This window comes from Peromyscus eremicus, chromosome 2 (assembly GCF_949786415.1).
Source record: "Peromyscus eremicus chromosome 2, PerEre_H2_v1, whole genome shotgun sequence".
In the NCBI taxonomy this organism is placed as follows: Eukaryota; Metazoa; Chordata; class Mammalia; order Rodentia; family Cricetidae; genus Peromyscus; species Peromyscus eremicus.
This window is the reverse complement of record NC_081417.1, coordinates 40,102,579-40,118,927: the sequence shown is the minus strand read 5'-3', so window position 1 is coordinate 40,118,927 and position 16,349 is coordinate 40,102,579. Positions and strand designations below refer to the sequence as shown.

The following is a 16,349-nucleotide window of genomic DNA, read 5'->3' as shown; positions in this document are numbered from 1 at the left end:
GAGCTGGGAAACAATCTGAGCTTACAGGAGTTTTTGTCAGATGGACAAAATCAAATATGGACAGATCAAATATGCTGCCACTTTAGGAGGGACCGATTGGCTTTCTTCAGGTAATGACTGCTATCCTGTACCTATGCTGTCTAATAAGAGAGCCAAATGTGAGCATGGACCACTTGAAATGAGACTAGTCTGAGTTGAGATGTGGTATAAGTTTAAAATACAAAATTGAAATTTCAAAGACAACACCCCACTTTAAAAAAAAAGGTAAAGTATCTTTAAACATTATCATATGCCTAAATAAAATATTTTGGATATATTAGAATAAGATTATTGAAGTTCCATCTTTATGTAGAAAACAGGTACCACTAAATCCCTTTTAGTGAATTAGGCCTGTGGAGGCAGAAAGGCCACTCTTAACTGGCATGGAAAGTTAAAGGTGCACACCTTTAATCCCAGGATACAGAACAGAAGCAGGGAGATCTGGTGAGTTTGAGGCCACCTGAGACTGGGGAGACCCTGTCTCAAAAAAAGTGAGTGGCTGTTGGTTATGTTGCTTTAAGAAGGCCGACATAAACACAGCTGGTACTTTCAGCCAAGGTGTGATTTCCTAGGCATTGTGTTTCCCAATTGCAGGAACAAAATGCTTTGAAGTCAAGTACCATCCACAATAGGCAGAGACTGATCAAACTGAACCAGGCCTTGCGCACTTTTAGGGTGCATAGAGTAAGGCCACATGAGCCAGAGGAGGTGTCTGCACACAGCTTAGACTGCAGAATACCCAGGAGTGAATGGACCAACGGCTGACTGACCACCTAGGAATTCAGCACATGATTTCCAAAGGATCGAGTGGGAAGGTAAAATGCAAAGCTAAAAATGAGAAAAGACCGGTTTTTATTCATCAAAAGTTAACAGCAACAGGCACATGTTTAAATGAGTATGGCAAAGCCTTTGACAAATGGCTTTACACTCAAGCTTTCTCCCAAGATGGCTGTTGCAACAAACTGTAAACATAATTAATCAACAGTCTTTTACAGTAACGAGGGAAATACAAATGAACTAAAAGAAAGCACCGTTTCTCAAACTAGATTACAGTTGTGCTTGCTCTACATAAAACCACTGAAAACAAATTACAAAAGTGGAATGTTTTGTCTAAAATTAGTCCTTAAATTTTATCCTAGAAAACGTCTATTCACATCAAAAAGCCCACCAAAGAGTAACGTTTCATCAAAGGGAGGGACAAGAAAACAATGCACTTTTCCAATCAAAACGAGAAGTTTGGTCACTTAGCTTTGTGCAGAGTTTAAGGCAACTGGAGCATCTTTCAGCTTGACCCACCTTCCCCTCCCCCACGTGTGGCTGCTCACTAGGTCACATTCTAAAACAATAAATAAAAGCTTACATTTCCAATCCCTTCCCACATGGATGGACAGAACATGCACAGCCATACATGCACAAACATGCACGCAAACACACACATACAGTCACACAACATACCTCTCACGCACTGCAGCGAAAGGGACTTTAGTTCCCTTGATCTGAAGGACACACTTCCCTACCCCACTTTATTTCGGATTGGCAAATACCCTGAGCTGAGATGGTGTGTTCAACAGTCCACCTTTTCCTTGCATGTGCAGGTCAAGTGTGCAGTAGTGAAAACAACATGCAGTGTCTTCACTGCAGTCTGGACACAGCCGGGACACTGGTGTTCCTTCCCTCCCCCCCAATTAAAAACGGAGAGTTCAAAATCTGCATTGCCAAACAGCACTGGAGTGAAACACTCGGTGCTCGGTGATAACCACTCACTCTCCAGTGCACAAGACAGAACGGCAAACGAGAGGCTCTGAGGGCATCCAAAGCAGAAAAAAGGCAAACCACGGGAGAGCTGCGGGCTCCAGTTCGAGCAGTGCATGTCTCGGTGGCTCCTTCACAATCATGCTCCAAGGCAATTTAGAACCAGTATTTCAGAGTTGATTTGTAAACATTTGAGTCTTGCCAGAGGCAGCAGAGGCTGGGCACTTCACATTTCTGTTTTCTCAGAGAGAAAATAGTGGAAGGGACGGATGCGCTGCTGTATCAGACAGGTAGACCAAGATTGCTGCTGAGATTCGGTTCAAGTTTCAGGGCTTGGAGGACACATGCTGTGAAATCGGCAGCAAGTCTTCCTCTGTTAATCCTTTCTGGTTCTCCTGCTGAGCTTCGTATATTCAGGGTCTCACACAAAAGCCAGATGCATATTGCTGTATATTCAGGCTTATCATTAAAAAGTGGGCTCAAAGGATCCAACAGAGACAAACTCAATAATAAATAATGCTGGCATCAGTTCCCTGGAAACCCGGCAGTCAGAACCAGTTCTTCACCTCGAGAGAGACCCATTTCACAGTTCCAATCTTGCAGGAGGGAGTTTTCCCCACTGGTTCAGGGTTATGATAATCGATTTTCCTGAGTTAGTGACTGTGAGTTCAACTCAAATGCAGCATTGGCGTCCTCGCTGCTAGGCTGCTGTCTTTGCAGTCCCTTCCAGCTGGCTTTATTCAGCCCCACATGTCCCAGCATTGTCTGTGACAGCCTCGTGTCTGAAAACCTGGCCCACTCCGTAAATAAAGGCTCCACTAGGTAAGTCATGAAACCTTGAGAAACGGGGGGGAGGGGGGGGGAGTCATTAGTATACATATCTTGAATTGATCTTTAAAACATCTAGAGTTTTAATGTTCTTCAGTTCCACGCAAGTGTTACCAGAATATTATTTTTTATTTTTCAAAAGGTCTGGGTGTGTGTGCGCGTGTCACTTACAAATCTGGATCTCTTGGGTAACTCTGTGGTACTCTAACCAGAGTGAGCTGGCCAACATTATCCCGCCTTTCCTGACTCTCTCTCAGCTGAACAACCACATCCTACTTAAGCTAACGGATGGTGGCCATACCAACTCTAAGGGCACTAGGACCGAACACAGCTCAAGGGACGAATTCTCAGACCACCGCAGGCCGAGAGGGGCCCACTGGTGACTGCTTCACTTCCTCAGGGGTGGAGTATTACACCTGGCGTGGCTTAGTATTTATACAAATGTCAAAACTCCTGAGTAGAAATAGTCCAAGAATCATGAGACTAGTTTTTTAAAAAGTGACTAAAGTGAGACCAGCCAGTGCACACGGGGAGGTCAGAGGCCAGCCTGCGGGAGTTGGTTCTGTCCTAAGCCATGTGGGTCCCAGGGATCAGACTCAGACCGTCAGGATTGATGGCAGCTACATTTGCCCACTGAGCCATCTTGCCAGTCCTTGTTTTGTTCTTTGAGTATGACACACCCCACTATATAGCTAAAGATGACCTTGAACTTCTGCCCTTCCTCCTCCACTCTGAAAATGGTGAGATTATAGCCATGTATAGTCATGCCCAGCTAAAATCACGACTTAAAACACATTTTTATTCATGTGTGTGTATGTGCTGAGTGCCTTCCATATGTGTCTGAGTGTCCTCAGAGGCAGAGGCCACAGAGTCCCCAGAGCTGGAGTTACGGGTGAGCCACCTGATGTGGGTGCTTCCAACACAGCTCTGGAGCAGCTGAGCCATGGAAGTCCTCTTTAGACTAGAGAGTAATCTCCTCAGGCAAAAAGACATTAAAGGGACTACCCATTCACCTAGCTTGCATATTTCACCTATTCTTTGGACTTGGGAATCCTTGAAAATCAGACCGCAGATCTGTTCACTGTCTCGTTACCTCCACCAAGAGAAAAACCACCGTGTACAGCCTCAGCCACAGGAGCCAAGGGCAACTCCTACAGGATCAGCACCAGGGGTTGTCTGCATCTCTGACTCTGTAGTCAAGTCAGCCCCTCTGCCCTACAGGAAGATGCTTTGTGATCAGGGGCGTGAAGGTGCTGCTGCTGCTGCTGCATTCTCCCGCCGCATTATGCCTGTGCTCGCCCCGAAACTCTAGAAACTTCACTTCCTGACGTTTATCAACCCACTTCACTGTGTTCACTCTGAACTCTAAGGCCCTCCCAACCCCGGCTGCTTAACATACACTCTACTGTAACTTGGGAGTGTCATCCAGCCATCTTCCTCCACTTCCAGTGGCGATCACAGAACAGTCTGTGTGCGTCCCAGTACACGCTTAGTTCCCTCAATTCTAGAGTGCTTCCCACCTCGGTACAGTGGCGACAGGCAGTGGGACGACAAAGTCAAAAGCAAAGCATGCGTGTGTGGTACGTGTGTACACTTTGGGAGCCCGACAGAGGGACTGACTGCCTGGGGACAGGAAGGTGGCTTCTGGAGGAAGTGACATTTGACATTCAAGAAACGAGTCTAGGAGGCAGACAGGAGGGGCTGGCAGAGAGAGGGAACAGGTAACAGTGGTTGAGAGTTCCTCAACTCTCCTACAAACTAGAATGAGCATAAGCTGAATACTTTGTTTTGAATGATTTTCTAGTCTAGTCTTAAGAAAATCAAAATGAGTGTAATTTTTTTAACAAGCTGCAACTAAATGTGCATAGTTACCAATCTGGATGTTGGCAATCGACTCGGTCTGACGGTCACAGAGTGGACTCACACCCAAATGGTACTTTTTTTCTATATCTCCTATAAATTAAAAAAAAAAGGGAAATGTTAAGATGGAACAGATCTGCTATCTAAATCTGTAACAAATACCTTCATTGTATCTGTAAATTTAAATTTACTGGAAGAACATTACACAATCCTCAGGAGAGGATTAAACGGGAAGTTAGTGACACACAGAAAGCTTGCCAAACTGGTATCACTAAATGGACCAAATAGAGGATTTTTTACTAGGTGTTCCTCCCAAGACTAATTCTGTCAGTATTTTCAAGCATGCCTCACATGCTCACATGGTCCTGCATTCTACACAGGCAAAGGGATGGAGTGACTTCAGGGCAATCTTTCTGCACAGCCAAGCCTGCAGCCTACTTTCTGAATAGTCATGAATACACAGGGTCACTCAGTTTCAAAGTATGCTCCGTGTGTTACTGGTCATGCACACATGAACTATGAACAGTTGTTAAAAACATGATGCATCTACAGTGAGGCTCTTCTAAATGGCTGGATTCTGATGTTATTCACACGGTACTATAACCTGCCTTGGTGGAAGAATTCCTCCGTTACTTTTTCACTCCACTGCTTGCTTAATTCCCAGTTCCGACATGGGTTACAAATGTCAGCACATTTCAAGGCCATCTAGCAAACAAAATATTAAAACTGTGTTAAGGAAGAAAAGCTCTTAGTTGTACCAAGTTTCAATAAACTCCAACAATGGGAAGAACACCAAAAAGAGAAAGGAGCACCTGGGCTGGTAGCTCAGGTGTAGGGCATGTGTTTAGTGTGCCTGGGATCCAGAACCAAATAAAATGGAAGCCAGCCAAGAGGAAACTACCGTGAAAGAAAACTCACGGTTACATTAACTTGATGCTGCCACCGATCTACCAATTATTTGTGCAGAAACGCTGATAAGGGTGCTAAGCCTGTTAAACTGAACTACCCTCGACAATCCCAAGGAGGCAGCGACTGGGTCAGTCATCAAGTACCAACAAACCAGAGAAACCATCTACTCCTTGCCCCCCTTAATGTGAGACTTCATCAGAACAGAAAGCCACTGATGACTGGGTGCCCTTCACTCTTCATCGGAAACTCGGGGATGAAAGTACCAAAGCCAGACGCTTCTCCAGCATGTCCCTCTGGAAGGGAGCGTGCTAACTGAGGAACTTCTCTTTCCTTCCAACTTACCCTGAAAAAATATGCTGCTACAGGATTTCCTTTTTGCTCTGCCCATCACATGAGTTACCCTGGAAACAGAATCTTTGCAGTGTGGACCTTACCTGTAGAACCAAATGCCTGTGTCTGCCATCGTCAAGGTGTAAGTCACCTCTGTCCAGGTGCGATCTGAACAATGACAGGTACTCGTTCTGGCGACTGATGTCTGTGGCCAGAATCAAAGCACCTATCTGAGTCTCCATCTGCTGCCTGGAATTGGAGACATAAGAAAAAGACACTGAGTACTTTCAGTTCATTTTCTCCCTTAAACTTAAATATTCAGAAAGCTTTATAAAACCCTAAGATACCCTGTCAGTTGCTTTAAACTTAATATATAAAGAAGTATTGGGAAGAATGCATTTAAAAAAACTATTAAAATAATCAAAAGTCAAACTAAGTTTACAGGGAAATATCACTATGCAAATATTCCAAAGGAGTGTCTTTTTCTGTCATCCAAAGTGTAATTATTCACTTAAAAGGGGAAGAGTCAGTATAACACTGGAGTGCCACTTGAGAAATTCTTAAGAATTTTCTTATTTTCTTAGAAATCCATGCGTACAGCAAATGACTTAAAAGTCAGAACATTCAGAGAGAGAGAACGCTAGCCCATTCAACTGTCCACTGAGACACTTGAGAAAGGTGCTTCATGAAATCCTAATAAAAGTCTACTCTGCAGTTGAATCAAGTGGCCAGAGAGACGGTTAAGTGGTCAAGGGCATAGACTCTTCTTCCAGAGGACTTGGGTTGATTCCCAACTCCCACATATACTACCCACACAGTTTCAGGGAGTCCCTCACTCTCTCCTGGTTCTGGGGCACCAGGCACACATGTGGTGAATGGATATACATGTAGGCAAAACACCCACACACATAAAAAAAAAAAAATGAAAAGTCAATTATCTATATAAGTATATTTGAATTTTCTGGAGGGAAAATGTAATATGTTAATACAGGTAGCAGATACACTGAATCATTTTAAAAACTGCCTCATGTGAGATTACAAGATACATCCAGTTTAACAAAAACTGAAAACTATGGAACACCTGACTAATAACATATTTTTCAAACCTTTATAAACTACTTTAATTACTAACTTTATTTCCATAGGCAATATATTTGTCTTAATCCAACTTACCTGCTCTCCAGTGGCAAATGTGAGAACAAACCAGATTCTCTCAACAAGCCCACTGCTGATCTCCAGTGGTGATTTTCCAGGACTGAGGTATTCTATAAAAAGGGTTTCTCGGTTACCTGACAGTCATTTCTGAACATAAAAAACCACTTGTCAGCAACATCAACTTGGTTAAAGCTTTAACACTCATTGGAAACTTGCTTCCACTACTTTTATTTCCTTAAAACACTGAACAGCATGGAATGCAAAGTATTAAAGTATTGTTAATTTATTCGTGTGTGTGTGTGTGTGTGTGTGTGTGTGTGTGTGTGTGTGTTTATTTGTGGGTGGGTGAGTGCATTTGTGGTGTGAGCAGCGTGCACATGAGCACGTATGTAGAGGCCAGTGATCAACCTTGGATGACGTTCCTCAGGAGTCATCCACACTGTTTTCTGAGAGGGTCTCTCACTGGCCTGGGCCTCATGGATTAAGTGAGGCTGGTCAGCTAGTGAGCACAAGGGATCCTCTTGTCTCTTTCTCCTCAGTGCTGGATTTTAAGCACATACTAAAAAAAACAAAACAAAACAAATTAATTCTCAATGGAACTGTACTAACCTTGTATAAAGTTGCCAAATAATGGTTGGTTTTGATAAGGAAAGGCTGATTAACACCTGGGTGATCCAGATCATGAGTAGCAGCTGCAATTAAGCTCAGCAAGACATCCCAAGGAGTTACAGAATTGGCAAGCTAGAGTGTAACAAAAGAATAATTAATTAATAGTAAGAATTAATAATAATAATAATAATAATAATAATAGTAGTAGTAGTAATTAATCACAAACACACCTGAAATACACTCTCTACCACTAGGAGCCAGTGGGGGTGGTGGGTCTCCTCCTCTGCCTGGTAATTTTTCAGGTGCCCCTTAGTGCCATCAAGAGCCTGCCAGGCAGTGACTTGGGGACAGTGCAGCCTGAACTGGGATGCACGGTGCTACTGCCTGACGGACAGAGCTTATCCTGACTCTGCTTCACTTTTACCACACAGCTAAAAACAGCTAAGACAGGAACTACTCCTCCTAGAAAGCAACTGACTCTTAACTGACAAACAGGGTTGTGTATTTTCATTCTACCAGTGGATGGCCACATGCAGGACAGTGAAGTCACACCAGAAAAGGAATTTCATTGATTGCAATGTAACTTCAGTCGTAGTAATTATCACCAAACGTAACCAACAAAATAACCATAGCTAAAAGTCTATTATTAGCTGACGAAGAATTTTAGTAATAAAAACCTTGAGTCTATCACCAGCATCTCTCATGAAGCAGCCCTTTCAGGAACACCTGATCTCATCCTGTACGGCCCATCTCCAGGGACCCACACTGTATCCTGCTCCCCCCTTCAGCCCTAGCCCTGGCAAAGGGCACATCTGTGTCCACAGCCCTTCTTCACAAGTCCGGCCATAACGGCACTCGTTTGATCCGATTTTTATTTAGGTTTACTTTAAGATAATTTGAGCTTGTACAACCTTGTAATCCAACAGCGAAACTTTCTGAGCATAAATCACTGATAATGCTAACATATGAGAGAGATGAGGGTGTCACAAAAACTTCAAACATTCAAATTTGGGTATTTCCTTCCCAGGCCAGAAGAAACCTTTTTCTGCCTATGTGTTGAGGTTTATCTCAGTCACATGTCACTGAGTGCTTGCATCTAGGAAGCTACAAAGTATCTTTAAATTTTTGATTTATTATTGGGGTGGGGTGAGGAGACACATGCCATGATATGTGTAGGAAGGTCAGAGAAAACCCTTCAGGAGTTGGTGTTTTAATTCTGCTGTCCAGGGACTGGTTTGTGAGACAGTGATCACTGCCCCAGCCCTGTGAGGTATCTTAAGGTAGAGAACATATATGATTTCTCTTTGTATCATACAAGTTAGTACATGCTCGACCTCAATAAATATGGCAAAGTTAGTAAAGAACATGACTTCTTCTTCTTCAGAATATGCAAAGGGTTTAAAAACCAAACTTAAAAAGCATATTTTTATTAATTCTTTGAGAATTTCATACCTGTATGTAATGTGAGTTGATCGTACTTGCCCAACTCTTGCCCTTACCTCCTCCCAGATCCACCTCTCACTTCCCCTACAAACTCCGTGTTCTCTTTTTAAAGAAGTAATCCACCCCAGTCTACTCTGTGCTGCTCAGAACTCATGGGTGGGGCCATCCTCTGTAGTGTGTTCAACCCTCAGAGGAAACTGTCCCTGCCCCAAGAGCCACCCTGTCAACAGCTCTTCCGCTAGGGAAAGCTGTCTCTCCTGATTCCATCTAGAATGCTGACTTGATCTTGTGGAGGTCCTGTGGAGGCAAACATGGCTGCTGTGAGTTCATGACTCGTCCTGCCATATCCAGAAGACTTTTGCCCAGGCCCTTTCTGACCTCTGGCTCTTACAGTTTATCCATTCCCTCTTTCTCCATGGTTCCCGAGTCTTGCACAGAAGGGATATGATCTGATATCAATGTCCTATTTGTGGTTGAACAGTCAGTCCATAGTACTTCTCTGCTCTCTGACCAGTTGTCAACCAAATGTTTTTTGAGACAGAAGTCTCACATAGCCCAGGCTGGCCTTGAACTCACTATGTAGCTAAGGGTGACCCTGAACAGATTCGGATCCTCCTGCCCCCGTCTTCAGAATACTGGGATTACACATGTGTACCATCATGCCCAGTTTTATAAGGTGTGTAGGACTGAACCTATGCCTTTCTGGCAAGCTAAGCAAGCATTCTACCAAATGATCTAGACCCCCAGCCCTAAAAGCAAACTTCTGAAAGCACTAATAAAGATGAACAGAAGGTGGACTGTAAGGCAAGCCATCTCTCCCGTGACTCAAATGAATGAGCATGGGAGTATACACCTAAGGAACACTAATTTATGAATGGACATGGGGTTATAAATGGAATGCCATGTCTTTTATTAAGCAACATGGTAAAGTATTATATTCTTATGATAAGAGGAGGTGGTAAAATAACAGTGAAGTACCTTCCTGGAAGAAAATGGTATCTTAGATTTACTGCAAAATTACTACATGACCACACATAATTTTACAGTCTCAGGTAAAAAAATGACACACAAAAAGAATTTTTTAAAAATTCTGTGGGAGGGTTGAAGACAGCCTGGTGGGTAAGAACACTTGCCCTAAGCCTGAGAACCTTTGTTCAATCCCCAGAAATCCTGGGAAGGAAAGAACCGACTCCTAAAAGTCAGGCTTCCATTCTCCACTCCAACTGGGGCATGTTCATGCCCCTCCCCCCGAATACACAGTAATAATAATGAAGTCTGTGGGGGAAATACAAAGCAAATCGCATATTTAAAGCAGAAAAATGATTAAAAATATAATGTTTCTGTTTAAAACTTTTACTAGAAAGAAAACTTTATAACAAATATAAGTAATTCAATGGTGTGTGTGTATGTGTGTAAATGCATGTGCACATTCACGTGTGTGAATATGTGTGTGTACTTGCTACGGCATGCTGTGGAAGTCTGAGGACAAGCTCAAGTGTTGGATCTCACTCACCCATCTTCATCTGAGACATGGGTCTCTGTTCTTCCCACAGCACACACCAGGACAGCTGTCCTGCCAAGCTCCAGGACTTTCCTGCCTCCCACCTCTGTCGGAGTGCTGGGGTTACGGACACTCTAGGGCACAGATGCTGCATATCCAACTCCTACATAGATTCTAGGGGTGCAAACCCAGGTCCTCAGGCTTGTGTGGCAAGCACTTCAACCCAGTGAACTATCCCCCAGCTGCCCTAGCCGTCATCTCCATTACCGTGCTAAAACACTAACCCATGCAGTGTGCAGAGGAAAGTTCATTCCTTCTTACTCTCCAGGCTACATTCACCATCAGTGGAAGCCGAAGCAGGGACTCGGGGTGGGAGCTTGAAGCAGAAACCACGGAGGGATGCTGCTTACTGCTCTGCTCAGGTACACTTCTCATACAGCCCAGGCCCACTTGCCTAGGGATGGCACCACCTATCATTGGGCTGGATCTTCTTATACCAATTAACAATTAAGAAAATACTTCACAGACATGGCCACAGGCCAGTTGGACAATCTTCAGTTGAGGTTCCCTCATCCCAGGTGATTCTAGGTCAAGTTAACAGCGGAGGTTCACTATGACTCCAGCCCTTAACACATATTTAGAGTGTACATATGCAACCCCTGAACTTTCCATCCTTTGGATTCAGCCTCCCAAGTACTTACAAGCATGAACCACCCCACCTGTCTAGAAGGGATTTTTATGAAGATAAATGTTGTTACTAAATGGCTATGGGTTCTAGTAATATCTGAGTGTTGTGAATAAGAAACTACAGCTCTTTTAAAGTATCTGAAAGTCAGATTCACCTCTATCTATCTGGAAAACTGTCTTCAGGGCCCTTTTCAATAAAACAGAGAACTACTAAGAGGCGACACTCCTCAGTGAAATTCTGTGTTTGACTGTTTGCTGGCAGTATGTGTACTTTCCTCTGTAACGGCCACTACAAGGGACATCATCATTTTTATGTAAGGTGACAGGATCCTGCCCCAGCAGGCTGACATTTTCTACGTCAGGTAATAACATGACCCACAACTGATACTGCAGGCCAAAACTCCTTCTTTCTTTCTTTTTTCTTTTCAGGTCAAGATTTCTATGTCGCTGACATGTGTGTCATAAGCAGCCAGCACATTACTTAGGACATCACTAAATGTCTACCGCTAAGGAAAGCTGCTCAGCAGTCACCAGCTGACAGGCTATGGTGAGAGGAAGCTGCCACAAAGTTCAGTCTGCCTTAAAACTCCTGGCAATCCTGCTATCTGGGCTTTTCCAGAGCTGGGATTTACAGGTGTTAGCCACCACAGCTGCCTTACAGTCAGGCTCTTACTATGAACTGCCAGGGACCAGAACAACAGTACTTAAGCACGGTTACCAAGTGGGCTTGAGCATCTCCAGAACAGGTGGAAGAATGCTTTTTCAGGCCTACGGCCCACGGCCCCAGGCTCTGCGTCAGCACGCCCAACAGTCTCACACGGGGACACTTGAAAACAAAACTACATCTCTACTGAATGGAGCCCATGGGGAACTCAATCATATGCCAAACGCTCTCACAGAGCCCAGGGTTGTCAGATGTCTGGGCACAGTTCTCTAGTTCTTCCACTTACAGCCACATCTGGAAAGCCAGTCAAGTTTGATCTCACTCTTACAGAAGAAGCTTCTGAATGTGTGCTGAACCACACTAACTTATGGAAACATATGTCCAAAGAAATTGTCTTGTGACTGTCACCTGAAGTTGGTTCCCACAGCTTACCTTAGGTTCCTTTAGGTAACAGTGCATGGCCTGAGTAACGTCTGCAGCATGGACCGCATTGTGGTAAGGATTTTGACTGTGGTAATCTTCTTGAATCATAACTGAATTAAAAAAAAAAAAAAACTAAATTTTTACTGTACCAGAGGGACATCCAAGTACTGAAAGTGGTAATTATGAGTGACCCACATACATTTTCCATGTGGCTATCAACTCAGATTGTTCACATTCTAAGAGATTCGTCTCAATTCAGCCAGTCACCAGGCATTTCAATACCATGTCACAGCAGAGAGCATCAAAAAAGAATGTGGCTGCAAGGCCAACTGATCCATGGCCTGTCACACATGCTGCCTGTCACTGACCCAGATGTTGCTATATGGTGTGCAGCTACAGGCTTGTATGATCCTGAACAGTTTGTTATGACTGACTGACAGCCACACAGGTTCTCGTACACTCTTATTGTTAAATGGGTTAGAATCACTTACCTAAAAATCGACGGAGTTTCACCATATCTAAATGGAAGTACTCAATCAATCCATGAAGACTAAATAAATGAAAGGTTAAACTTACTAGACTATTTCCTAGAAAAGAAAGAGGAGAGGCCATGTTAGTAAGACATGCAAGGTCAGAAGGCTACTGTCCCTAGACAGAGTCCCACCATGACCCCGGAAACAGTACCCACGCCCACGCTGTTCTACTAAAGTCTGCATGCAGCTCCTGACTCTGATAGCTATATACTTTAAGACAAAAAAAAAAAATTTCGGTTTTCCACAAAGAACTGAAAGATGAAACTTTTAAGGATTTTCAGGTTAACTTTTTAAGCTACCAAATAATACTCAATAGTAGAATGGGAAAACTGACCTATAGTGAACAAGCCAGTCCAGCTTTACAAGCACGTCATAGAAATGAGTGGACTCACAGCAAATTTGGCCACAACCTTCCAATGTGGAAACTGTGTTTATTTTTACTGGAACACAACTAGGAGGGGACAGTCACCTCCTCAAGGTTCCCAAAATAGAAGCTTTGAGCTAAACCTCTTGCCTTTTCCTTACTTGAGCAGAAAATCTGAGAGCTGGCGGGGGTGGGGGGTGGGGGAGGGCAGTATGCCAAAACCTACCACGATGGAGCTATGGCCACCACTGCTGGGCGATCTCACTGTTTTGTTAGGGAAATCCCCGTCACTTTGTAAAGCACCTGTTTCTAAGACTTTGCCATTCTTCTTAAAACTTTAACATGCTGATTTCCCATCTTTCCCCTCATTTTCCCCAAGCCTTTAGATTCCCTTTCCTTAAACACTAATTCATCCGTCTCTCCTCAAAGACAGATCCTGATCCACTGGATACATCTGACCTCATCAATCCATGTTTTCCCTTCTCTCTCTCCTGTGATGTCCAAACCAGCATAAACATCCAGACATCTGCACATCCCTGTGGCTCTCCATTCCCTACACAAGCACCGCCAGTGCCCATCCTCATCTGAATCCCCATCTTGACATGCTTGTCTGTTCCCTTCCCTGACAAAACTCTCCCGGTCACCATACTCTGTTATATGTCTCAGGAGTCTGTGGACTCCATCTACAGGACAAATATGCTATATTAACAGTTAAAATTGTTTTGAAGGGATTTACTCTCATAAGTTACTGCATCATGAATAACAGTAACATATATGTGATGCTAGCATCTTTTGAAAAATATGTTAAAGGTATAACAAATCTCACACTAAGGATTTACATTATTTAGGAGGTTAACAAAGCATTACCCAACAACTCATTAAGCCACTGTCAACAGAACCTACAGATGAGTACAGGTAAACACTTCAACACATCTGGAGCACCATGGGGGCTGTGGCACACAGGGGCAGTCCACAAGAGGGTTTTTTAATATAACACTCTGTGTGTGTGTGTGTGTGTGTGTGTGTGTGTGTGTGTATGTGTGTGTGTGTGTGTGTGTGTGTGAGAGAGAGAGAGAGAGACAGAGAGACAGAGAGAGAAAGAGACAGAGAGAGAGACAGAGACAGAGAGACAGAGAGAGAGACAGAGAACTTTGGCAAATCAGTTCTCCCACTTTTATTGGGAATTGAATTTAGGTCACCAGGCTTTTGCAGCAAGAGTCTTCAGTTACTGAATCATCTTGCTGGTCCATAAGGATTCTTTTACACACACACATATGCACACACGCACGCACGCACGCACGCACGCACACATGCACGCACATGTGCCATGGTACATGCGTGGAAGTTGAAGGGCAACTTGTAGAAGTCATTCTTGCTTTCTACCACGTGGGTCCAGAACAACAAAGTCAAGTGTGCTGGCTAGTTGCAAAATCATCTTGCCAGCCCCGAGGTTCTTTTTAAAGATGACCTGGCATGTCATCTCCATATGGAAAGAAAAAAATATCTGTAAGAAATTGAATGCCAATGAACCAGGCATGGTGGCGCAGATAGATCTTTAGTCACAGCACCTGGGAGGGGAGGAAAAGCTCTGTGAGTTTGAGGCTAGTCTGGACTACATAGTGAGTTCCAGGGGAAGGAAGGGAGGGAGGGAGGGAGGGAAGGAAGGAAGGAAGGAAGGAAGGAAGGAAGGAAGGAAGGAAGGAAGGAAGGAAGGAAGGAAGGAAACCCTATTTAGAGTAAAGCTGCCACAAAGAAAACATAGGCCAGCTAAGGTGTGGTGACCCCTAGTGTTTAGAAATTGACTCTCCATGAGAGCTTGAGCAGAAACACAAGCTGGCCACTCTCCCCCACAAACCAGAGGCTCTCAGGAGCAACAGCAGGGCCTTGCTATGGCTCATCACCCCATTCACATCCCTGTAAGAGGAGAGTCGGACAGTAACTACCCTCCCCTCTGAGAGCGGAGAAGGAGATGGGATGCACCTGTCCTGGGCAAGCCACTCCGCTCTGCCTGCTCCTTCCTCTCCTGTCCCTTACCACTGAGAGAGCACCGGAGTAAGAGATACAAACCACCACTGAATCACATAAGCAAGGAGGGGAAACTGTGAACTTGGATATGGTGAACACAAATCATAGAGAATTTTAGTTCTGAAAGGAAACCATTGCAACTATGTGGTGGTATTGTGTTCCCCAAAATACTGTGCACTCTAATAAACTTATCTGGAGTCAGAGAACAGAACAGCCACTAGATATAGAGGCCAGAAAATGGTGGCACACATGCCTTTAATCCTATCACTTGGGAGGCAGAGATCCATCCAGATCTCTGAGTTTAAAGCCACACTGGAAACAGCCAGGCATGGTGACTCACACCTTTAATCCCAGGAAGTGAGTCTTTAATCCCAGGAAGTGAGGGCAGAAAGCAGAAAGGTATATAAGGCGTGAGGACCAGGAACTAGGCTGGTTAAGCTTTTAGGCTTTTGAGCAGCACAGTTCAGCTGAGATCCATTTGGATAAGGACTCAGAGGCTTCCAGCCTGAGGAAACAGGATCAGCTGAGGAACTGGCGAGGTGAGGTAGCTGTGGCTTGTTCTGCTTCTCTGATCGTCCAGCTTTAGCCCAATACCTGGCTCTGGGTTTAATTTTATTAATAAGACCCTTTAAGATTCATGCTACACAACTATATAATGCAAGCTGAAGAACACTTTTTTCTGCCCATTTGTTCAATTACATTTCTTCAAGTAGATTATCTCTGGTTTCCAAGGGGCTGTTGTTAGCTTCCTATAACAGCAAAGGAGAGCGGCTAACAATGGTTGGTTTTCACTTGGGCCAAGTCATTCAGCCACATTCTCCAAAACTCCAGTTCAAGTGCGGTGGTCTAAGGAAAGGGGCTTAATAATGGGGACTGACAGAACTTGGTTCACAGAACAGTGGTTGAGCTCACTGGCTTTCACTCTAAGCCTCTGACGAGCAGGTTGTATACTTTTTAAAATTAAATTTAGAAAAGAACCACCAACTATGTCAATGAATGACAGGCATCCCAGTAGCTGAAAAATAGGCTATGAGCTATGAGTTTATAAGGCTAGCCTTTAAAAGTGCTGTGGCTGGTACTGCTCCATCTGTATCTATCTGTGATAACTGAAGGCCTGTTTGTGTTGAGTTAGGAAGGAAGAATTTCCCAAATCTTGAAGGAGGTGGGCCACCTCATATTTCCCCATCTGCATTAAAAAAAGAAAGAAAGAGGGCTGGAGAGATGGCT

The 16,349-nt window shown here is 44.0% G+C and overlaps 1 protein-coding gene across 2 annotated transcripts in view; it reads right to left on the bottom strand.

The window, feature by feature from the left end:
* Positions 1-874: 874 nt before the first annotated feature.
* Pde7a (phosphodiesterase 7A) overlaps positions 875-16,349 on the bottom strand; it is an 88,597-nt gene continuing 73,122 nt past the window's right edge. For both annotated transcript variants that reach the window (XM_059254039.1, XM_059254040.1), the window contains exons 6-13: positions 12,692-12,787; positions 12,210-12,310; positions 7,483-7,614; positions 6,892-6,983; positions 5,823-5,967; positions 5,088-5,184; positions 4,492-4,572; positions 875-2,627 (exon numbers count right to left, since the gene is read on the bottom strand). In XM_059254039.1, the coding sequence (XP_059110022.1) occupies positions 2,422-2,627; positions 4,492-4,572; positions 5,088-5,184; positions 5,823-5,967; positions 6,892-6,983; positions 7,483-7,614; positions 12,210-12,310; positions 12,692-12,787 (950 nt within the window). In that variant the 3' untranslated portion in view covers positions 875-2,421. The remainder of the gene's footprint in view (positions 2,628-4,491; positions 4,573-5,087; positions 5,185-5,822; positions 5,968-6,891; positions 6,984-7,482; positions 7,615-12,209; positions 12,311-12,691; positions 12,788-16,349) is intronic.